The 25,342-nt window shown below is 45.1% G+C and overlaps 1 protein-coding gene across 2 annotated transcripts in view; it reads right to left on the reverse strand.

Annotated features, from left to right (window-relative positions):
• Positions 1 to 5,304: 5,304 nt before the first annotated feature.
• Ctnna1 (catenin alpha 1) overlaps positions 5,305 to 25,342 on the reverse strand; it is a 125,962-nt gene continuing 105,924 nt past the window's right edge. For both annotated transcript variants that reach the window (XM_075968974.1, XM_075968973.1), the window contains exons 10-18: positions 24,346 to 24,438; positions 20,902 to 21,058; positions 17,464 to 17,664; positions 16,453 to 16,604; positions 10,022 to 10,132; positions 8,845 to 9,026; positions 8,599 to 8,704; positions 7,226 to 7,360; positions 5,305 to 6,433 (exon numbers count right to left, since the gene is read on the reverse strand). In XM_075968974.1, the coding sequence (XP_075825089.1) occupies positions 6,146 to 6,433; positions 7,226 to 7,360; positions 8,599 to 8,704; positions 8,845 to 9,026; positions 10,022 to 10,132; positions 16,453 to 16,604; positions 17,464 to 17,664; positions 20,902 to 21,058; positions 24,346 to 24,438 (1,425 nt within the window). In that variant the 3' untranslated portion in view covers positions 5,305 to 6,145. The remainder of the gene's footprint in view (positions 6,434 to 7,225; positions 7,361 to 8,598; positions 8,705 to 8,844; positions 9,027 to 10,021; positions 10,133 to 16,452; positions 16,605 to 17,463; positions 17,665 to 20,901; positions 21,059 to 24,345; positions 24,439 to 25,342) is intronic.

Consider the following 25,342-nt stretch of genomic DNA (forward strand, 5'->3'; position numbering starts at 1 on the left):
TTGAGAATCACCTTTTATGTGAAGAGAGCACTGTGGAGCTTCTTAGAGGTGTGTCCAGGTTTAGCCATCACTACTCTTGCATGTCGGAGCCATTATTATTGGGTGGTACTTGACTGTAAGAGCAGCATTACCATAACTGGGGTCCCTCTGACAGCCAAGGCAGCTGTTCAGTGACTAATGCGCATGTCGCAGATGCCGTGTGGACAAAGGCCGATGCTCAGGCCGATGCTCATCACAGGACAGAGCTGAACAGGGTGAGTGGTGCTCTATTTACACAGGTGTACAACGTGAAGCTTATAAAATGTTAATTTCTATAATTTTGTATTTAATATTTTTGGACCGTGGTTGAGCCAGGGTGATTGGAATGAAGAAAAAGCAAAACTAAATGAGGAGTGGCTACTATATAGTTAAGTGGTTTTGGTTTTTGTTCTTTTTGAGACAGGCTTTCTTATAGAGCCCTGGCTATTCTCAAACTCAGAGATCCGCCTGCCTCTCCTCCCGAGTGCTGGGATTAAAGGCGTGCGCCACCCCAGCAACTGATTTTTCACCAAGGTACAAAGGTTAAGAAAAGATTCTTTTCAATAAATGGTGCTGTAGCCGTTAGACCTGGGGACCCCGAACCTCACGACTACTACACAGTGCAGCCTGTGTACCAAATCATGGACCTAAATCTAAAACTTCCATAAAAAATAGGAGACAAATCTTTGTGATCTAAAGTCAGGCAGAGCTCTTAGATATAACACCAGGCTTATCATTCAGAAAACTAAAAATCCCATAAGTTGGACTCAAAGTAAAATGTAAGAAACTAAGAAAATAAAAAGCAACAAACAGAAAGCCCTTTGCAAATCACATATTTAACGAAAGGTTTATATCCAGAATATGCACGGAGCTTTCAGAACCCATCTGTAGTCTACCCGATAAAAGACAAAAGATCTGAAAAGGCATTTCACCAAAGACACACAGGTGGCTGTGGAGCACATGAGCACCCTCAACATCCTTAGTTGTTAGAGAAATGCACATAAAGCCACCATGAAACACACCTATACCCAAACACACACAGCCTTAGGATGCCAAGTGCCAGTGATGGAACAGCTGGAGGCTTGCAAACTGCTGCTGGAGAAATGGGAAATGGCATAGTGCACTGGCTGAGGTTTGCAAGCCTCGTACAGGTAAACATACTCAGGACAGAACACGCCCTTTTTCCTAGGTGTTTACTTGAGAAAAATAAAAATCTGTTTATAGAAAAGCCTGTGTTTAAATGCTTCTATAAAATGTATGTATTAAAAAGACAAAGCTAGAAACAGTCCCCGTCCCTTAGAGGAATGGACACACTACACCCGCTAGTGAAGTACTCACCACTGAAGCCTGAGCAAGGTGATCACGGCAGTGCTGCTCAAAGGCTCCCTGCTCCCCGAGATGCACCGTGCCAGATGTAACCGGATGCAAAGGCTAAGAACAGGGGATTTATTTCATTTGTGCCCCAACTACCTGGGATAGCATGGGGAAGCGAGGTAACCATCCTGTGACATCAGAAAGAGTAGGTTTTACTATATGTAAATTCTAACCTACTTCTAAGTTTTAATTCTATGTTAAAAGTTTCAAATTTTATTATGTGTGTGGGTGTTTTGCCTGCATGTATGTCTGGGTATCGTGTGTGCCTAGTGCCCACAGAGGCCAGAAGAGGGTGTTGGATCCCCTGAAATGAGTTACAGATGGTTGTGCACGCCACGTGAGTGCTGGGAATCGAACCCCAACAAATGCTCTTTTTTTAAAATATTTATTTATTTATTATGTATACAATATTCTGTGTGTATGTCTGCAGGCCAGAAGAGGGCACCAGACCTCATTACAGATGGTTGTGAGCCACCATGTGGTTGCTGGGAATTGAACTCAGAACCTTTGGAAGAGCAGGCAATGCTCTTAACCACTGAGCCATCTCTCCAGCCCCCCAACAAATGCTCTTAACACAGCCATTTCTCTAGCCCCACCCCACCCTAAATTTTTAAATATCAAAAACAAGAGTGAGCCTCAGCAGTTCCTCCATCCATTGCTGCTTTTCCCGTGTTGTGCTCTGGAGGTGGTTCACCATCGCTGGCTCAGGGTGACTACATAGCCAGGGATCCTACGCCAACTCTGGTTCAGAACAGCAATCAGGATGGGACAGTGATAGGACATGGTAACAACCTGTACCAAAGAACCTGGGACACCCATTCAAAGACGGAAGCTTGAATTCTAAGAAAGTGATGTAGACATGGTGGCTCACCATGCATGTAATTCTGATACTGGGAGTAAGTCAGGAGGGTTCAAAGTTTAAGGACAGCCTGGTCAACAGTGTGAGGCCATCTCAAAACTAAAAAACAAATACATTTTAAAAAGGGCAGAAAATGCTGCCAATCAGACGTACGTGTGAGCACAGTGGTGACATGAAGTAGCCCAGGACCTGGTGACAACTGTCTGACCAGCAACACTGACCAACAGCTATGGTTTCTAACATGTTTAGCTCCCTGATGTGCAGTGTAGAGGCAGAGCCTCTCCCGGCCCCACCCTGGACACTTTCGCAGCAGACACTGTTTGGGTGCCACAGGCCTGTACGCTGTCATGGTGGGACAGACAGGAGAAGCAGAACTCAGAGCTGAGCCCTGCACCATGGCAACAACACAGGCATCAAGGAGCTGAGAGAGAAATCTGAACTGCCACAAAAGCCTAGAGCAGGTAGGTACAACATACAGCTGAAGCTCATGGACGGCTGGCACCTGGGGGATGTTGGTGGGATTAGAACTTGAACTTGGCGTTGGGGTCAAGCCACGTGGTCCAGGTAACTTGGATGAGGGGTTTTGCCTCTGCATCTATTGCCTCAGCCTGAGGGCTCAAGAGATGAGAACACGGACACCTGCCATGCTGCAGATACGGGTGACATGCTAAGAACTGGAGGACTCTGGCATGTTCATCGCAGCAGCTCCTTCTTGGGGAGGTGGCCCTGGCCCGTGTGGAAGGTCCAGCAGGTTGGACCTGGAAGCTCTGAGCAATTGGGTGCTACAGAGGTTAAGTTGGGAAGAGGGCACAGAGGGGGCAGGGTGGTTAGGAACGTACAGACCTTGCGGATAAAGAGGCCTGGGTGTCCTGCAATGACTGTGTGGGTTGTTGTGAGGAGTTTACAGCGGCAGGAGCAGCGTGGCAGGTGAGGGAGCGACCCGCAGAATAGGGACTTGCACCTTTGCTCACTCAGACCTCACCAAGTTGAGAGGAGCAGGTCTTCCTGGACCCAGGTCAGCAGTATGAGGCAGAGGGGAGTGATGTCCTGAAAAATGTCAAGGGGCAGGGACCAGCACCTCCCTGGGATCCTCATGAGGTCACCACACAGTGAGTCACATTGCATACTCCATGGCACCACAAGATCTGCAAGGACTCCCAAGTGTTTCAAGATCTTGATCTGGCTTCTTCAGTTGCCCGCTTTTTACAAACAACTCCACTACTCTGATAGAGGACACAGCCAAGACCATGCCTAGGACATGAAGTGGCAGACATGGGAAAGATGGGATCCCAGAGAGCAGTGTGTGGGTGTAGATAGTAAGGCCCCAGCCTCAGACACAAGACAGGCTGATAAAGGACTTGATGCAAAAGCTGGGCTTGATTGCTGTGGCTGCAGGCTGCTTAGCCCTTGGCCTCTGCTGTGGCAATGCCGGAGCTGGAAAGCAGACTGGGTAGATAGGCACTGGGACTTGTGGTGGTGCAGCAAGGGAACTGGCTGGGGGCAGACAGCATGCAGAGCTTGACTGACAAGCCATGGCAGTAGCATGCGAGGGTCTTCCAGTCCCAGGCGCTTGGGGCATTGCAAGGTTACAGGGCAAAGCTGGCCCCATCTAAGAACGACACAGAAAAGACATCCAGAAACCCAGCACAAAGATGAGTCTCTTAAGGGGTCAACAATGCGAGGCATAGGCGGTGCCGAGGCCACAGAAGCCTGGAGTATCAGAGGGTCCAAGGCAGGCTGGGTTGACTTGTTTCCATCACCCAGGTACTGCAAACCAAAGCCCAGGGCCCAGACCCAGGCCAGGACTCCAGCTCCACCATGAGGCCCATGTTGTTGAAGACCGATGGACGGGTGTTGGTGTTGCCCTCCACGGCATTTGCAGATGGTTGGTAGCCTGTGCTGTATTTATAAACTTGAGGCAAGATTTGTTACAAACAACTACAAACAATGCAGGGAGTCTGGTGGTGTCGGAGATGGGAACTTATCTCCCTTACACGTGCAGCAAGTGACCTAGGTCCTAGTCATTCAAACAAGAGCACCACATGTGACCAACAAAAACAAACCTGGTAACTTAAGTACACCAGCACAGTGCCGCAGGGCAGCTGGGAAATGGCCTCCAAAGAAGACTAGACCACTCAGGGGAAGGCAGCTGCCATGTGAGTCACCCTATGGAAGAGTCCATGCGACAAGAAACTGGGCCCAGCAATGGCACCCAGCAAGCTTGGAAGCGCATCAGCCCATGCAGCCACCTCTCAGCTGTGATGCATGACTGCATGCGCTGTAGGGACGTCTCCGAGGTAACAGATTACTGCAGAGGTGGACACAACCGGAGACCGTGTGAGCGTCTTAAAGGTGCTCTCATTTTGCTACTTAGCCAGAAAAAGGGTGACTGGGAATGCAGGCAAGGTGGGAAATAGCAGGGAGGGACTTGATGTAGGGAGAGCAGACAGCAGGTGTGCTCTGGCCAGGCTGAACAGCTAAGAGCATCAAGCTTAACATCAACCATTTAAAGCCAGGAATCTGGGGAAGGTCAAGAGGGAGGACAGGGTTCAGGCACTGCAGGAGTGGAGGGCGTGTGTGTGTGTGTGTGTGTGTGTGTGTGTGTGTGTGTGTGTGTGTGTGTGAAGGCACACTGGAGGAAGCGTGACTAGGAAGTGTGTCCCTCTCATAAGCAGGTTTGATAGGAACAAAGGCTCAGTCTGACAGACTGTGGAAGGCTGTAACCTTGACCAGGGGACAGCAACTGAGTGGGCAAGGTAAGAGTTGATTGAAATAGCAGAAAGGAGAGACTCTTGTAAGGTGACAATGGCCACAGCCATCACGTCCCGGTCAAGTGCTGATATGACTTGAATCCTGAAGAACGGTTATGAAAACTCAGAGGGGAAGGACACTGGCTGGGCCACCGATGCCCTGACCTCCTGCGTGAGCTGAGAGCTGGTGCCTTCCCTCCCTAGGCAGCTACTATCCTAGGAAGTGGGGCGCTGGGGGTTCAGAGGCACGATGAGTCAGAAGTCTGCGATTCTTACTGAAGGCAAAGGAATAACTTCTTATTCTTGGTTTCATAGTGGACTTTATTGGGAAAATTAGTGTAAAAAACAGATTCATAAAATTTAAATAAGACAGTAGTAAAATCTTACCTCATAGCTATGATAATTGCTATAGAAATCACAAATAAGGTGGAGTCTAAGTCACTGCCTAGGCAAACACTATTCTGCCAGGCTCCTCTGCCAGCCCAAGGCAGGAAACACTGCAGTTATGAGAAGTAAGGCCGATGATGAATTTGCATTTGATGCTGGAATAACGGGGAAGCGTGTTCTGATTATGGCATCACATCTCTCTAGCCTGAAAAAGCAGCTCTATTGATGTCCTGCAGCAGAGCATTAGTAACTGTAGCCATGCATTCTAATCCCACTTTGTTTCATAAAGCAAGCAATCAGTTTCCTACACAATACATTATGCTTTACTGTTTCCTATGGTTTATTCTTCAGAAGTTCCTTCTCTAGGTTCTCAGGCTGCCCAGTGGCTTACCCTGGGTCCACTTGGCCATTTAACTCCACGCTGCCCAATGGTAGGGCTGAAGGCATCTCTCTCCTCCAGCCCGCATCTCTACCTAGAAAACAGACCTCATCCGATTCTGAAATGTGACCAGAAGTTAATGTGGTACTCTTTGGTTAAGGAACTTTTATTTTCATTTAAGCTTATAAAAATATAGCTAGAAATATACTTCTGAATTCTAAAGCTTTTTTTTTTTAAACAGCTTTAACACAATCATGTCCTTGCAAAATTCACCACATGGTTGGGTTGGAAATCTGCTACCTCCCGTGGAATCTAAGTGTTTTCTACTTAGCAAATACACTTGCGTGAAGCATTTGTAGGCCCCATGGGCAGAGTGGCTCAGATGCTGTCCATGGCTTTGAACTCACTAAGGGCCTGCACGGGGCTCACATGCTTCTTCTGCGAGGCTCGTTTAATCTTGGTCTGTGTTTCATCCTGCTTCTCCCTCTTCACCAAGGGCTTCTTCTCAGGAGCCTTCATCTTCCATGACACAGCCGGAAGGTTGAGGGACGCCATGCCCTGTGACTTCTGGTATTTGGTGGAGGCCACATAGGAAGCCTTCACTGTCTGCACCACGGCATTCATCAAGTTCTTGGCTGCCTGGATCAGGGACATGGCGCTGTCCACCTACAAGGGAGAGATGGAGTGGTGAAAAGCCTGACGCTCCCTGCATAGACGCAGGCCTGGTCACAGCGGAGGGGCCTCCACCACCTCAGGTTCAGGGCCTGGAGGTCTCGGCAGCACTGTGCAGAGGCTGTTACTGGTCTCTCAATGGCAGTTCTTATCCACGTAACCCGCAAATACTTGCCTTTGAGAAGAAATGGTGACAACACAAAATATAAGATCACCTCAGCAACCCTGTCCCCCAGGGCCAGGGACTTTCTGGATGGTCCTGAGTGACCAGAAGGCTGTGTGGCACTGGTGCATGAATAGCGACAGAGAAGACCTGAAGTCAGACCACTTCCATTCAACACACACTGGTGATCTCAGGTATGGGGTCTGGTCTCCCATTAGAGAATAGTGTTCTCTCTCCTCTTCTTGCTCATGGTGAGCTGATGAACTGCTACAGTTCAGCTCTTTGTGGGTAGACACTGAGAAAGCAGCCTGCACAGCTCTACTTGGTCATTTCTGAGCAGGCTTCATTACTCTGGGGGTGGGGAAAGTAAAAACACCCCTTCCCAAAGAGCAGCTGGCAAAAGAAAGAGACCAGGCCTGGCAATGGCTCCAGCTGTCACCAACCACGCCGTCTAAAAAGTGCTGTAGTTCAGAGATAGTGTGTGGTCTGTGGGGCTCTGGGAACCAGATGGGTTTTGCAGTTTCTGGTCTCTATACTTTCTGTGTCTGAAGTAGGTAGGTGGTATGTAGGGCATATACTTTCAGCAATGCCCACTAGCCACCATGTCTCATTGCCACACTTACCCCGGAGACAACAAGCTCTCCACCAAGGTTCTGCACTTCCGCCTTGACCTTGCTACAGATGTTGAGCTGGTGGCAGTAGAGAGCGATGCGCTGGAGGTAGGCCAGCAGGTCCTGCTTGCAGGCGGAGTCTGGGCACTGAGGGGACAAGAAGCTCAGCGCTGTTCCCAGCCCCACTGAGACAATCCCCTGCTCCCAGGGCTGTTTCTCAAAGGCTCCCTGTAGGTACTAGCATGCTCCCTCCTTTCCCGAAGGAGCAACCCCGGCAGCACTGCATGGGGTAAGTGACGCACCCTGAGCCTCAGCGCCTGCTGGCAAACGACCACCCTACGCCTAGGTTTCCAGCCCCAGGGAGAAGCTCCTGGCCCTACAAGGTGATTTCAAGGAAGGGCCTAGTCATACAGAAAAGTCAAGGTTCTGAGTTATGTAAATTAACCATCTCTGCCTCAGGCACTGTCTGCTCAACAAGGGTTGCACAAGATAAGCCCCTGATGATAGACAGACACTCACTCTAGGCAGAGATGATTACCAAAAGTTAGAAGTGTGGCCCTGTCCAGACTGCACTGAAGCCCAGGTGTTTAGGTCTCATCAGAGAGGGAAACAGTGCTCTCATCAAGGTGGGGGCGGGGATGAAGTGAGCAGCAGCATGGTATAAAATGGAGCCTATACTCCATGCTGAAAGCTTTTAAATTTTTCCTAAGATGCCACCGAAGCAGGACAGATTCAAGTCTGATTTGCAATGTGAAATGACAGCGTTGATGGCTGTGTGCAGAATGGAGAAAGAACAGGCCATAGGCCACAGTGGTCCAGGTAGGTGAAAGATCAATAGAGCTACTGACTTCAGACAGCAAAGACCAGGTCCACAAGCCTTTTTACTGGGTAGTCAAGAATGACCATCAAATGGTGGCTTGAGTAACGAGGGGCAGCTGTCACTCATTCTGCAGCATGGATAACCCCGAAAACCCACAACTGATAGAACTTTTCTGGCTGAAGTCGCAGCACCACAGGAATGTACTATGATAGAGAAACCTGTCCCACCTCTAACAGTCTCCAAAGCTCCCAAGTTCTACAGAAACCTCAGCAAGAGGCCGCCATACATCAGTGCCAGTGCTTCTGCCCAGATAAGGAGTTCTCAGGAGGGAGAAAGGAAAGAAATGGTAGAGGCTGGTTTTAATGGTTTAGGGATAGAAAGTTTTTAGACATACACACCCAACTCCTCTGAGACTTGTCAGAGAAGCAGATCTGAGAAATCCTTAGGAACGTATGCTGGGATTAATTAAGTAGGTTAGGACAGTTTTCAAAGATGATAAACTGTGACCCCTGAAAATGATTACAGACAGCTACCTCAGCAGTGGGCCAGACAGACTGCCACTTACATGATCTGCGATTGTTCGGCCAAGCTTATCCATCCTGGATCCCGCTTCAGCGATTTTCTTGGCAGCACTAATCACATCTGATGTATTTTTGAGTGGCCCTTTGCCTCTGAAAAGAGAACAGGATCCCTGTCTATGAAGCCCCTCCTGGTTGGAGGTGAATGGAGAAGAGATGTCAACAAAGCATCAGGGTCGTGGAAAAGTAAACGCCCCCTCTCTGCAGAGTCTGCAGAGTGGGCTTCTGCTCACCGGGTGAAGTCTGTCATCTCCATCATAATCATGCACATCTGCTTGGCCAGCACGATGATGTCATTGCCACTGTCATCCCATTTGGATACCTCAGCATCCAGCTTGCTCTTTTCTTCCTGGAAACTGGCCACCTGTTCTGCAATCTTTGCTTTTTGCTCCTGAGGAAGCTGAGCCATGATCGCCTACAATCACAAGCCAAACCACTCTTAGGAAGTTCTCACAGGGCATTAGCCAAGAAGACTTTTAGCAGCAATCCACAACATGGGTAGTGGGATAATGCTTTAATAGTTTCACTTTGCCTGAAGGGCTATTATCCTTGCAGAAATTTTCTGCAGCCTAAGTTCCTGACCCACTTCCCGAACATGTCTGAATCTGGAGGAAACAGCACAGGAGGCTAACTCAGTGGCTTCACAGCCACACCTGTGCTGATCTGACAGCTTGACTCTTCAGTTTCAAGCTTGCTGCTCTTTGTGGCAATAGGAAAGGGGTGTGTGGGTGGAGCCCTGAACAGACATTCCCAAGTTCGAGAGGCCTACTAGAGGTAGTGTGAGAAGACAGAGAATCTGCTGAGGAACATACACCTTAGCTACTTGACAAGTAGCACTTTGGAGTCAAATTGCCAATTCAAGCCCAAAGCCTGGGTTCCATCCTCTTAGCGCTCCAAAGGCCTAGAGCAGGGACAAGCTCTCTGATGGATTTCCATGGAGTGAGAAAATAGACTTCTTAGAGATACATCTTGGCATATTTCCAAAAGCAGAGATCTTATTGGGCTGAATGACTCCAATGCAATGGTGCTGACTGGTTTTCTTGAATGTACTAGTGGGTTTTATGGGCTTTTTTGGGGTTGTTTTTAAGGCCAATGAATAATTAAGAGCTCACTCCCATAGTTATCACTACAGCGGGTAGAAGTATTTCAAAATTCTTTTTAACAAACATTCTGATTAGATTGGCAGCCTTTTCTGACTCGGGGTACCATACACTTGCAGCCCAACGGGTAGTCGAGGCCCCAGGTTCTAGCCTTGTTCCTAGCTGAGGAGGCATGTGGTGGGAAGCCACAAATGACCAGTAGGTGCCATGACTTAGGATTTAGGTCATAACACCAAAAACAGACAAGAATGGAGCCCTGAATACTACTAAATATCCTAGAGGAGAAAACAGCCAGGGAGCGGATTCTCACCCGGGCACTTTGTCCAGCTATCAGCTGGTCATCTTCCGTCTGCACGCTTGTCCTACTTCTGACATCAAAATCTTCCGTCTCAAAGTCAGAGTCATCCAATTCCTCGGGGGTCTGCAGCCAAGACAAAAGACGATGAGTCAGACAGAGTCCCCTGCCTCCAGACTCCTGGAATAACATCTTGGCAGAGCATGACGGCCCTGAGCATTTGTGTGGCCTCCGCGCCTTCACCTTTTTTTTTTCTTGGTTTTTGGAGACAGGGTTTTTCTGTGTTACCAGTCCTGGCTGTTTAGGAACTTGCTTTGTAGACCAAGCTGGCCTCAAACTCACTAAGATCCACTTTCCTCTGCCTCCCAAGTGCTAATTAGAGGCAGGCCCCACCACTGCCTGGCCACGCCCTCACTCTTTAAAGAGAGCTCCTTTCATAGGGCGGAGAGCTCAGGCTTGCTGCAACAAAGATTTCACTTTTAATACAGTTTCCCAAGGGATCTGTATCTGCACACGAAGGTGAAAACTATCCTTGGTCAAAAGTCTTTAAATTAGGTATGTTTTATACAAGAGAAAGCATTCCCATAAAAGTCCCACTTTATGACAACAAGAAAATGACAAATTAATGCTGGACTTTCTCTCTGGATTTCTCAAGGCTATTTTGAGGAATAAAACAAAGCAATATATTATTGGAAGTCTTATTTTACTTTTATCAAGGAAAAAGAGAATACAGCAGATAAGAAATCAGTGTGTACCAACGGGATGGACCGCTGCCTCTCATTCTCTGCTTTAACTAAGTAAAATTGTGTTTGTACAACCTGCCAGCCTCTCCTCATTAGCTACTGATTGACACCGTTATTAGGCAGGACAGCTGGGGTTGGCTTTTAGCCCAGACGACCAGCCTGTGACAGGAGGGCACTGAGGTCTCCTCCAGGCCCTAAGGCAAGTCATGGCAAGGGCCTTGTTGTGAGGACCAAGTGACAGAACATGTGGGAGGCACTCAGGGACAAGAGCATGGGTTCTGACAGGCAAAGGCGGGGCCTACCCTAGAGAACAAAGAACAGTGGTGGGCAGGGATCACAAGGTATCAGAGCCACAAAGACCCTGTCAGGGTGACCTCCGAGCTCTGGTCGCAGGGCTGGTGTGCTATGTCTAGAGAGCTTTCCACAGCAGCGCCTGCCCATAGCCTATCTGGGTCCTAAGAACTGTTGAAAGAAAAGCTCCTTTTCCTGTGTTCACTCACTCAGCTATTCTAACAGGAAACCACAGGAGCAATGGGCAAAGACCCGAGTCAACTATATGACCTCCTAGAGCGCTGCAAACAGAGCCATCATGTTGAGTGGAAACAGGCAGATCTGTGAGCAGGGCAATGGGACGTGCAGGTGGGAGAAATGTTGGTAGACTGAGATTGGTGAATGTTGGTGAGCAATTTGGCTCACTGGCTGGATCCCAGCTCAGATGAGAAAAGCAGCAGATGACAGGAGTGATACAGACACCTTAGGAGAGCATGGAGCAGCAGATGAGACAGTCAGACTGTGGCCCAGGGGCTGGTGCCCAGGGTAAGGGGCCTTTGGGCGGGAACATGCACATTCCCAACAGGGAAGACAAACCAATCAGACCTGCTGTTTGATCAGGGAAGCCACAGTGTAGACCCAAGCAAGTGGAGGAGTTAACTATTGAGAGTAATCTGGCTTTGGAAGCTGGGGCTCACTCTTGGGCACTGTAACTGAAAAAAAGGTTATAAATTGGCTACTTAAGTATGGAACTTAGCAAAATCAGCCTTCAAGAAAACATATTTTATTCTCAATCCCAGCAAAATTCATCAAAGACCTCGAAAGAACAGTACTCAACTTCATTTGGAAAAGCAAAAAACTCAGGATAGCCAAAACAATCCTATGCAATAAAAGAACCTCTGGAGGTATCACAATCCCTGACTTCAAACTCTACTACAGAGCTACAGTACTGAAAACAGCCTGGTATTGGCATAAGAACAGACAGGAGGACCAATGGAACCGAATAGAAGACCCGGATATCAATCAACACATCTTCGAAAACCTGATCTTTGAGAAAGAAGCAAAAAAATATCAAACGGAAAAAGAAATCATATTTAACAAGAGGTGCTGGCATAACTGGATATCAACATGTACAAAAATGAAAATAGAGCCATATCTTTCACCATGCACAAAAATCCAAATGGATCAAAGACCTCAACATAAAGCCAGCCACACTGAACCTTATAGAACAGAAAGTGGGAAGTACACTTGAACACATTGGCACAGAGAACCACTTCCTAAAAATAATCCCAGCAGCACAGACACTGAGAGAAACAATAAATGGGACCTCCTGAAACTGAAAAGCTTCTGTAAAGCAAAGGACATGGTCAATAAAACGACAGCCTACAGAATGGGAAAAGATCTTCACTAACCCCACATCAGAAAGAGGTATGATCTCCAAAATATACAAAGAACTCAAGAAATTGCACACCAAAAGATCACATACTCCAATAAAAAAAATGGAGTACAGACCTGAACAGAGAACTCTCAACAGAGGAATCTAAGATGGCCGAAAGACACTTAAGGAAATGTTCAACATCCTTAGTCATCAGAAAAATGCAAATCAAAACAACTCTGAGATTCTATCTTACACTTGTAAGAATGGCCAAGATCAAAAACACTGATGACAACTTATGCTGGAGAGGTTGTGGGGGAAAGGGAACACTTCTGCACTGCTAATGGGAATGCAGGCTGGTTCAACCCCTTTGGATGTCAGTGTGGCAATTTCTTAGAAAATTAGGAAACAACCTCCCTCAGGAGCCAGTAATACCACTTTGGGGTATATATCCAAAGGATGTTCAGTCGTGCCACAAGGACATGTGCTCAACTATGTTCATAGCAGCTTTGTTTGTCATAGCCAGAACGTGGAAACAACCTAAATACCCCTTGATCAAAGAATGGGAAAGAAAAATGTGGTACATTTACACAATGGAGTACTACACAGCAGAAAAAAATAACAATATCTTAAATTTTGCAGGAAAATGGATGGAGCTAGAAAACATTATTCTGAGTGAGGTAACCCAGACACAGAAAGACAATTATCACATGTACTCACTCATAGGTGGTTTTTAAACATAAAACAAAGAAAGCCAGCCTACAAACCACAATCCCAGAGAACTTAGACAGCAATATGGACACTAAGAAAGACTTACATAGATATAATGTACATGGGAAGTATAAAAAGACAAGATCTCCTGAGTAAATTGGGAGCATGGGGACCTTGGGGGAGGATTGAAGGGAGGAGAGGAGAGGCAGGGAGGGGAGCAGAGAAAAATGTAGAGCTCAATAAAAATAAAATAAAATTTAAGAAGGGAAAGCATATTTTAACAAAGAAATGCAGGCAAAGAGAAGAGGACAGGGCTTCCCTGCAAGGAGACTGAGATAGAGAGAGGCTGAGAGGTGTGTTCCCCCAACACCAAAATGAGGAACATAATCATATAAAGAAAGAACAGAGGCAGTGAGCAAGTTAAGGATGCTGGGTGGTAACCTCAGCCAACAACAATGACAGGGACCTCTCCTAGAGGGAAGCAGTGGTCACAGGGGCACAACAGTAGGGGGCAGATATTCCAACGGGACTGGTAAAACTGGTTAGAGGTTCAGGTGTGGGAAAGTTACAGATTCTAAGACCAGAGCTGGAGGAATGACTTAACCCACAGGACACCAAGGGCCCTCACAAGTTCCTGCCTCAGAAACTTCCATCAGAATGGCTACACTGATCTGATTTTTGCTTAGCAGAAAAATGAGGGATACTAAGACTGCATAGAGCATAAGAAAAGGAGATGTACTTACTTAAAACTAAGACCTGGGTTGGTAAGATGCCTCAGTGGGTAAGGCACTTGCTACCAAGCCTGACAACCTGAGTTTGATATTGGGGACCCACATGATAGAAGGAGAGGACTGACTTCCACAAGTTGTCCTATGGTCTCCATTAATGCACACACAAAAATAATGTATTTTAAAAAAAGAAAGAGGTGAAGGGCTGAGTGAAAAGTGACAAGTGGGATCAAAGACTACCATTGGTAACCTTAAGATTGGTGAGAATCAAAGAAGCAGTAAATCCAACACTGAAGAGAGAGAGAGAGTATGTGTGTGTGTACATGCCAAGGCTAGCATTAATGAATACTTGGCTTTCTCACTGCGACTCATTTCTACTCAACAAGACTGTTGAGTCAAAGGCAGCCATGGGATCAGTGAGCAGGACGCTATGCACAAACTAAACTAAAGCACAGGCATCATCAAAGCTTTACTTTTGCTGGTTCCTGGCCAATCTCACTTCTGCACACACCTAGAGGTCCAGAAGGAGGTAAAGATCTGCCATTCTTCATCCCAGCACAGAACTAAATATAGTAAGCAGTCATTTATGTGCCAGGCCTGTGCTGAAACCACTGCCTGTTTTTCATCCAATAAAGCCATTAATTTTTTTAAACATTTATTTTATGTGTATGGGAGTTCTGCCTTCATGCAATGCATGCTTGGCATACTCATAGGCCAGAAGAGGGTATGGAATCCCCTGGGACTGAGTTTCAGATGGTTCTGAAGCACCATGTGCTTTTAACCACTGAGCCCTCACTCCAGCTCCCCAGAAAAGAGGAGAGAATAACATATCAGAGAGACAAAGGGATTGTTTTGGAGGAGGCACCTAAGCTGCTTGCCTCCTCCGGGGATGAACTTTATCGGTACCCAGACTGCTTCTTCAGAATGGTGCTCTAAGTCTGAGCCACCCCCTAGGGAACACTACACAGCTTTGATCCCACTGGCCTTAATGTGACTTCAAGCAACATGAGCAGCACTGGAGTATATGGAGCCTTGGGACCCACTAACACCATATTATAGCCACCGGCTGCCACAGTTCAATCAGATCAGCCTTTATTGTAGATAAGATCCTTCTGCTTTAACTTTAAAAAAACATTTTTAAGTGGCATTTTTAAATCTATTTTGTACATGTGGAATTCAAGAGGACAACTTGCAGGAGTTGATCCTCTCCAACCATGTGGGTCCTGGGGATCAATTCAGGCCACAAGATTTGGTGGCAGACACCTTCATCCACTAAAGCATCCCAGGCCCACCTGGGTTCTTCTTTAGCACAGCACTCAAAGACTTAAAGCCTCTGCTATCTTGCAGTTATACCCACAACCATTCCTCTTCCCAGCTTGCGACAATTTTCTTTTTTTTTTTTTTTTAAATATTTATTTATTATGCATACAATATTCTGTCTGTGTGTATGCCTGCTGGCCAGAAGAGGGCACCAGACCTCATTACAGATGGTTGTGAGGCACCATGTGGTTGCTGGGAATTGAACTCAGGACCTTTGGAAGAGCAGTCAGTGCTCTTAACCTCTGAGCCATCTCTCCAGCCCCAGCTTGTGACAATTTTCCTACCTCAACCAGAGAATGGTGATCTTGCCTAAGTGTTTCAACATTGCATACAAAATGGATGCAACAGGTCTTCAACATGTTCCCAAACTGACATGGTGGTTAACTTCTGCAGACTAGGAAGAGGGGGTATAAAAGTAAGACAGAGTCCCTGTCTAATACCTCGGAGGTTTAACTAGAAAACAATGAAGGCATAAATGAAAATCAATTGACTGACTGAACTACACAACAGCAGGCAAAGCTCTAGCAATGCAACAGGTGGGCATTGTATTCCAAATGTCTGTTCTGGAAGCCTGCAACATCTGGGGACACACATAAACATTTGCACGGGACATAGACAAATGATGACAATGAGACCCAGGTAACCCTAAGAGCAACATGCAAGAGAGCCTTAGCTTTGGAAAAGGTAGTTTGGAAGACAAAAGGCTCAAGCAAGACATGTTTGACAGAGAAATCTGCAGTTTCAGAACCCTACCCCATCCCAGTTCACAGGGAGGTCTAGGTCATTCGGCTGCTTTGTCTGAGAAGGGTGACATAAGACTCAGAGGTAGTACTTCCACTCAGCTCAGCACTTGGCCATGAGCCATGGAGCATCATCAGGGGCTGCCGTTCCTTACCCTGAACAAAGTCTAACCTGCTGCCTGGGTTCCCTTCAAGGAGAGGAACGGTTCTTCTAAAAAGAAGTACAGTAACTTTACTTACCTTAAGAAGAAGCTCCTCGGAAATTTAAGAGACTATTTTCTGTAGTTTCCCCTGTAACTCTATTCTGTTTATCCAACTAAGTTCCCAAAATTAATTTAAGCCCAATCATGCTAAATCTCTTTGTTTGGTCTATATTTGGATTCTATCTCATTCTAACAGCTCAAACCCATGGTTTAATACATGCACTGTTATCTGCTGAGCTCCAGAACCCGTGGTTTAATATACCACACTGTAGCTGCTGAGCTCCAGAACAACACATTGATCAAGTTAGCAAAAGAGAAGAAAAAGCTGCTGAAATGTCTAGAACATGGTTACTCACCCTTATCATCAGCACTGCTTTCCTGATGTCCCGGATGCCATCATATACAAGGCGGGAGGCATCGATAAACTCATTCTCATCCATAGGCTGGGCTGGGTCTGAGCTGAGGGCTTCCACAGCTGCTTCCACTTGCTCAGTGAACCGTGGCATGACTATGGAGACAAGAGGCAGGCAAGTCACACTAAGAAGACAGCAGTAGAGTCAAGCTCAGGACAAAGATCCTCTGTGTTTCTACTCTTGTGCCCAGTACTCACCAGCAAAATAGACCACATGTTCATAGGTGAACTTATAGACAATATTTTGCAAGGACTCAATCACCTTCTCAGCAGACTCTGATCTAGAATTGGATGGCTGAGAACTGAAATGATACTAACTACTTTGAGACCTTAAGAACGGACCTACAAAGGCTGGAATAGTAGTTTAGTGGTAATAAACTTGCCTAGCATGTAAGAGGCTCTGGGTTCAATTTGTAGTACTTCAAAAGGAGGGACCCATCTTCACTTCTTATGTATTCACTAGCAGGACGCTATGCACAAACTAAACTAAAGCACAGGCATCATCAAAGCTTTACTTTTGCTGGTTCCTGGCCAATCTCACTTCTGCACACACCTAGAGGTCCAGAAGGAGGTAAAGATCTGCCATTCTTCATCCCAGCACAGAACTAAATATAGTAAGCAGTCATTTATGTGCCAGGCCTGTGCTGAAACCACTGCCTGTTTTTCATCCAATAAAGCCATTAATTTTTTTAAACATTTATTTTATGTGTATGGGAGTTCTGTCTTCATGCAATGCATGCTTGGCATACTCATAGTTCATCACAGACACATAAAGGAAAATGTGCTCATGAACTGTCTAATAACCAACTTCTCGCTAGTATGATGAGCCACCCAGTGTGCATAAAAACAAAACCAGAGCTGAATTCTGTGTGTATAATCCCGCAGGATTTGGAATGATGTTGGGAGTCATTGTGGGGTCCCAGGAGAACACTAAGACAGGGGACAGTCTTCAGACCTGTGTTGGAGAGCAGCTTGGTGGCTTCCAGAACCTTTTCTGTGTAAACTCCTGGCTCGTAGTTGTCCATCTCTGAGGTGACTACATGGATGACTCGAGCTGCCCGGCCTCGAATAGCGCCAGCAGTACGGTCCAGCCCATCCACATCTTTCTCTTGGAGAGCAATGACACACTTGTTCACATCCTCCAAAATGTGATTCTCTGAGGAACAAGCAAAAAGCTGAATGAAGGATCAGGTCTTCTATAAAGGGTGACATAGTAGCATGGCATGTTGTATGTATAGAGGACAGGTTTGGTGCCAAACACTATGCCAAAAGTTTTATATACAAAGCTGGGCACAAGCACACATTGGCATGCCGGCACTCAGGAGGGTAGAGTTAGAATAAAGTTTGAACCAATTCCTACAAGTTGTCCTCTGTCATCTAAAAACATCCACGGTATGAACACCCATATCCCAAATAAGCAATGTTAATAAAAACAAGCACGCCACCTTCAATAACTGCTTCACTGTTGACTGTCATTGACAAATGTCACAAACAGTCTAAATCAGAAAAACAGGTCAACATCAGGTTTTCTGTCCAGTGTTTTCTCTCCTTCCAGGAGATGCCAATAGTATTTAGGAGGCAGCAAGATCGAGATCAGAGGGTGCTAAGAAGCAGGTTTAACCCTGTAGGGCAGTGAGAAAATACATCTGAGATGAAAACAGTTACATGACACCTGTAGTCTCTGGAGAGGGAAATCTGTGAATCCAGCTGACTACTAGGCACACAACTAGATTTGAAGACCCCAAATCATTTCCTTTCAAAGCCTTACACTGTTTTTAGAAACCCCAGAGCAAGAAATTCCAATCTTATCTGAAATAGCAAAGGAGAAGCAAGCCAAAGGGCCAAGGGAACTGTACTTAGAGGAGCAAGCTGCAAGCTGCACACAGGCACCATGATAGTAGAGGCAGAGCTGTATACAGGCAGACCCAGAAGAGGGTGAGCGGCAAATATACCAGCACACATGAAGCTGCAGTGGTGGCAACATGACCGTCTCCTTTCCTGAGCTATATGACAGCTCTTGGAAGCTATGTCAGTTAAAGACATGGTTCCCTGTCAACAACAGTGTGTGGCACAGCATATGGAGAGAGCTTCTTGTAGAAGAGCTAGGACAAAGGTAGCAAATGCAGTCTGTTTTAAGAAGCACATTGGGGTCGTGTGTGTGTGATGGCATGTACCATTTATGCTTTAAAAGGTCAATATCGAGAACTGGTTTCTAATTCAACTACCTGTACAAGCCATCATTCCTTCCTTTACAGCCTCTACTAACACACATGACTGTCTGGAAAGACACTAAAAACAGTATTTATGTTTCCTCTGACCTAGAGGTGAGCCAGAAGCAAATGCTACTCGGCAGACTTAGGGGACAGAGCCACTGCAGTGTCATGTCATGGGCTAAGGACACCATGCTGCCTGCACTGGACCTGACAAGAGTCAATCACGGACAGAGGAGGGTCTCACAGGGCCCGATCCCTGCCTGGACTACTGGCTATGGATGAATTCCAGAGGACAGGATTAGTGCTATGAATTAACTGCTTAGTCTACTAGGACTCTACCCAGTGCTTGGCCCTCACCACTGCTCTAAAAACACCTTGATCACTAATCGCTTGCATGCCTCCGCAAGTCTGTGACAGAACAACAGACAACACCACAAGTAGGCAGCCAGGATGCAGATGCTCTGCAGCAGCACTACTTCAGACAGCAATTCTGGCTTGAATCTGCTAAACAGAAACTGGCTCAACTGCTCTGCACCAAGTCAACCTCCCTTAAACTCCTACTTACATAAGTTGAACCCTTTCGCCAGAAAAAAGTGAATCTGCTAAAAAATTTGATTTCTCCTTACTGGTCTTCTGTTTTATATTAAAATAACCTAAAAAATTCTGTCTGGACCCCACTAAATGCTGATACTGAATCCCTTTTGTTATCTGTTATATGAGAGCCATTTTGATTGTAGGATATTTTACTTTACTGTAAGAAAGAATGAAAATTCCTGGAAACAAAGCCTGATAAACATATCCAACCTAGTTTTAAAAAACTGTAGGAATGTAGTATCTATCCAGAGGGGGCTTTGCATTTAGATTTCCAAATTTGTTGTTTGCTTAAAAATGTGCTATGAAGGTGGAATGTTTTTCCCTAAACCTATGAAAAAGAATAATTCCATACTTCATTGGGAAAAACAACAGAAGGCCAAGATTTCCCAAAAAGGCCATTGCTGCATTTTTGGCACCTGCAACAATGTGCTCGCAAATGAATTTTTTGTTTTAAAGTGGCAGCATCTGCAGCTTGGTAGTTCTGAGGCAGCATGGTTTATATTTTACCCTGTCTTCCTGCAGTTAACATACAACCTACACCCGACTTTCTCAAGTTAAGCCAAAAAGAAAACTATCATCTCGAGTTCATGCAAAGACAGGGACACATTGGTATGCAGAACACAGTGTCACCCTTAAATAGGTCACTGCTGGAGGACTGTGCTGTGCACGTACTTAAGTTCTGCTTCTCTTTCAAGCCCCATTGCCACTCACATCTTCCACATTCCAGCCTGTGGTTCCCTGGGGTGACAGGTAGTTTCAGCTCTACAAGAACCCAGTCACTAAATCTGCCCACAGCCACTAGCCTCAGGAAGCCTGGCATTTCCAAGGAGAAGACACAGCCAGGGGCAACAGAGGCCCTGTTAATAGAGAATGCATTTAGTGTTACTCAACTCTAAGGAGATAGGACTGAAATTTATTTCTGTGAGATAAACGCTAAATTGCATTTGACAGACATGTTCTATATGAATGCAATTTACTATGTCATTACCAGTTTATGTTTATATAATGAAATCAACTGTTTTTGTGACGTGAATTACTCAGATTTACTTTTTTCAAGTTCATAATTAAATGGCACTTAAATATTTCCTCTCTGTTTTCTCTCTCTGTGTCAGACAGACACAGTCTTTGGGGAAGTAGTCAGGTACACTACAATCACTCCCGACAGACAGGAGCTTTCCGAGAGCATTCTCTACAATAAACTAGCTGAGAGGTTCCTTCTGAGTCTCATGGGCTCATAATAAATGACCAGCAGTACCAAGACAAAGGTCTAAACTCAAATATCAAGAGGGATGGATAGTTATATGCTACACAGGTCACAGCCAGAGGGTCTCAGTCTATACCAGCAGTGAAAGGTTTTGCTAGTCCAGTAACTAATTCTTTCCAGGATGAACAGCAGCCCCACCGTGAGAAATACAGCTCCATTCCAACTCCCCCTGCTCCGAACACAGGTCAGAACGTCATAAAACTGGAAACCCAGCATGTCATTAAGAGAATTTACTCTCAATGACCAGATTTGAAGGTGTTTTGTCTGTGATTATGACTTGGACAATAACTACACATGCCATTCTAGGGAACCATTTCATTACCTGAGACAGCCAAGAAGTCATCAATGGAAGTAATGTCATCAACAGCATCTGTGAGAACACGGACTTGTTTTTCCCATTGCTCTTTAAAAAGATCCATGTTCTCTTGGGCCAGTTTACTCTGTGGCTTTGCTGCTAAGGCCAACGCAGCATTGATAACCTGCAGAAGACATTAATGCACATCACTATCTATCTCAAAGTTACTCAAATCAATCGCATGGGGTGATCTGGCTAACAGCAGGAACAGCAAGCTCCGGGTCACTAGGAAACAACACCATGTGCTCCACCATAACTAGTACAAAGAGGAAATACTCAACAGCAGGCCTTAGACTTTAACACCAAAATAGTTATTTTGATTTGGAAACAATAGGCAGCTATAAACAAATAAAGGCTCCCTTTAATTTCTCCAATCTTACAGGTAATTCTATAATTTTTGACATTAAATTTCAAGCTTTTTCTTAAAAACCTCAATCATACAAATATACCATCAAAAATTATATAATTAAAATTATAGGCCACATTTGATTAACTACCCTGGTTCCTTCTTTTAAATATGTCAGCATCAATAAGTATATATTAATACATTGTTCAGTGTTCCATTTTATAGGTATCTCATGTTACTCTCCTACTGTAGGATATTTAGGGTCATCTCAGTTATCCATCACTATTACAAAAGTAGCCAATAATGTCCAATAGTAGATAATAATGACCAGTATCTGAAATGCCAAACTTACCCCAATTCATTCATAATAAAGGTATTGTATTCCAATTCCAAGGACTTTTTTTTCTTTTGTCATCTTAACACAGGTGTAGCTGACTTATAAAAACTTGATATATATATAAAAATGTGTGTGTGCTCATGAGTATAGATATAGGGCTTAGGACATAGCTTCCTGGTAGAAAGCTTGCCTGGTATGTACAGGGATCCAGCCTCAGTATAGCATACACATACAAATATTTTACTGAGAGACAGTTTATAATTTATACAATTTATCTATTTAAAGTACAGAATTCAATGACACAATAGTTACAATGATACCACATTCAGTTTTACCATTTTTTTACTCCAAAAATAAGACTTCAAATGTATTAGCAAGCGCTCCCCATTTTCCTCTTCTCTCCTTATCCCCATCTTCTAGTAACTACTAAGTTATCACCACCACCCAGAAAAGTGCAAGGGTGCACACGGTTGTCTCTCTCTCATCTCAAGAGTAAACCACCTTGTCTTGGGCCAATGTTACCAATCTTCATTTTTTTCACAGATATCCTAAACTAAGCTAAGGGAGTTTTCTATGATTCCTAGTTTTTGAGCATGGACTAGAGGTACTTTTCTTTTATAGATGTCAATAGTTTCTTAATGTGGGTACCGGGAAACAAACTTGGGTCTTTTGCAAGTGCAGTCCCTGATTTTACTTGCTGAGCCGTTATCTCAAGTCCCACCCCCCTTCCAACCCATTTGAACAACCTCTCTTCACTGTTTTCTGCAAGTTCATTTTCATACTACCCATTGTTCACTATGGTCGGTGATGTGTCAAAGGATCTGAGGAGTTCCTTCTCCAAAAGATACACAGAAAAGGGTTGGGTAAACACAGGAAAAACAGTCTTACCACCCTTGGCCATCGGGGAAATGCCAATGGGGTCTCTTGCAACTTATCTAGATAACTAAAGAGAGATAAAGAGCCCACATTGTCCAATTTGTATTGTCAATACTCAAGTTGCCCAGCTCTGCTGTATAAAGACTAATCACCCTCAGGAAAGGCCTTTTACTCAGGTCATACCCCTAATACCAAGGATGGCTTGGGCACTGTCTGAAGCTCAGTCTTGAGGTCCATCTTAAGAGACACGGCAAAGGAGAGAAATAAGCCTTTGTGCAGTGTGCTCATCTGTGACATGGGCCGAGTCACAGGTCCACACACTCCAGCATTTTCATTAGGATCAACTAGACTCTCCCTGTGGTTTTTTTCCTAGGCTTTAAGATCATTTATATAAATACTCTTGGTAGGTGTGATCAGCGTATGTTACCATCTGTTTCTGAAGATATGTGGAAGCATTGTCGCTTTTCAAGCATTTTAAAATGAAACAGAGAACCAAAGATATTAAAGTGTTGGGAGGATAAAATGGCAAACTTGAGAAAAAGTATAATCTTTAGAATCTACCCTAAATTTATTTCATTCAATTTGGTCAGCCTGAAAGTAGATTAAATCTATTGTGTTAATTATGTGCACAGCAATCAGTCTCGTGCACATTTTATGACTGTATAAAGACTGTCTATCAGACAGCGGGGGCGGTAGCTGGTCCATCACAGCAGTCTTGGGAGGTCTTTCACATGAAAGAGCCACAATGACAGTGTCACAGCACATTTAAGGTTGCAGACTTTACACAGAAACCTGATGCCTGCAGCCTCTGGCCATTACTACAGTTCCTCTGCGTGCCTCCCTTTGTCTACGGCTACTGTTGGTTTGGCAGGACATGCATAGAGGTTAACGTAAGTCTGAGACTAAGCTGTGCGTGGTCTCTGTCTGGAAAAGCAGAAAGGTAACCTCTTCCATCAAAACACCACCTAAGAGCTTAGGAATCCCTGAGTGGCAGGGAGAACTCCCTCACAGACCGCAAGTAACACTGAACACTCAGACAAGCACTAACCAGTGCCAGTGAGGGCTCAGCAGCTAATGGTACTTGCTGACAAGCCTAGTGACCTGCAACAGAATGGTAGAAGAGACACAATTCTCATAAGCTGTCCTCTGTCCTCACACCATGAGTACATGGAGCACGTGCTAGCACACACAAATGTAAGTGAAAAATAGAAAAAAACATTAGTTGTTTCAAGCACTTCAGAGATTTTTCTAGCAATACACTTAACCCAGCCCAATTACCTGTCTTTCCAAGTGTCACTATTACACAGAAGTTTAGGCTTTTCTTCAGCGGCTGGTTCAATCAGGTTACTATTATTATCTGCAGCAGACACTTCAGCAAAGCAGACTAGATGCTTTGTGACAGTAGTGTTACAATGGTGCACAGGCTGGCCGGAAAGCTGTGCACTACACACACAACATATGCACACAATGCCATATGTGTGGAAAACAGAAGAACTTGTGGAAGTCTGTTTTCTCTTAACCACCACATACGCCCTGGCAATAGAATCAAGGTCATCAGACTTGGCAGAACTGAGCCTCTTGATGACCCTTCCTACACATTTTAAATGAAAGGCAAGGACGCAAAAGAGAAAATGATACTTAAATTTATTCAAGCAATGTGGTTTATCTGTATCAGTATTCTATTTAAAATAGAAGGAATTTTATTTTAATTAAAGGAAGAAAGGAAGGGAGGCAGGGAGGGAAAGAAGGAAGGAGGGAAAAAAGAAAAAAAGCAAACCTAATAAAATAAACTCACACCCACTCTACTAAAATCCATGCTGGAGATACTATAAGCTTGTTGGCTATACTTTACCTGAGGACAGAGTGCTTCTAACTGGCTTGCAGACATTCGGACAAGCTTTACACCTTCTTCATTATTGGAGATTGAACAGGCCAAGTTGGCAACCTGCAAGAGGGAAGGACATAGAAATGCCTATAAGCATTTTTCTCTTTGACTGGAAAACAGGCTAATTCCTACCTCTTACTCTGGCCTTCCCAGAACAGAGAGATACCAAAAGCACCAAGGAGCTTCACTCCTCAGACTGATTATCAGTTTATTAGGATACATTTTTAACTGTAAGGACCTCACAATGTTATATTGTAGGCTCGTATCAGAAGAGGTAGCCCCAAGCTTTGAAGGAACGCCAATCTGCCTGAACAGTCTATAAGGCTGTCTAGTACAGACATTATGTAACAAAACCAAGAAACACCAAGGAAGGAACTGTTAGTATCCACAAATAATAAATTTTGTAGTTGTTCTTGAAAGGAAGAAATTAAAACTCCAAATTGCTCTTCTCACTGTCATATGTAGAAATATAAGTTAAGTTTTATTTGAACACAGATCAACTAAGAAGATTTTTAAAACACTGTGAAGGTGATATTAAGATAGACCCAATGAGCTGGATGTCTTAGCACACGCCACTTGGGAGGAAGAGGCAGGTGGATCTCTGTGAGTTCGAGGCCAGACTGGTCTACAAGAGCTAGCTTCAGGACAGACCCCAAAGCTATAGAGAAACCCTGTCTTGAAAAACAAAACAAAACAAACAAAGGGAAAGGAAACGATGATACACTCCACAGACATGAACACAAGCCCCTCCAACTGTTCTTAGAGGACACTGGTGCTGGACTTTCTTGTCTGGCAGGGTTTACTTTAATGGAAATCTTTCCCTTCCCTCCCAACACGTTCCATGGCACAACCGACTTAACCAGAAATGATTTTTACAGGCTGTGTCAAAGTCCAGCTTGCAAGGACTCAGGCTACACTGAGAACGCAGTTCTTCAGCGACACTGAAGCAGTGGTGACAGTCTTG

Source organism: Microtus pennsylvanicus, chromosome 4 (assembly GCF_037038515.1).
Source record: "Microtus pennsylvanicus isolate mMicPen1 chromosome 4, mMicPen1.hap1, whole genome shotgun sequence".
In the NCBI taxonomy this organism is placed as follows: domain Eukaryota; kingdom Metazoa; phylum Chordata; class Mammalia; order Rodentia; family Cricetidae; genus Microtus; species Microtus pennsylvanicus.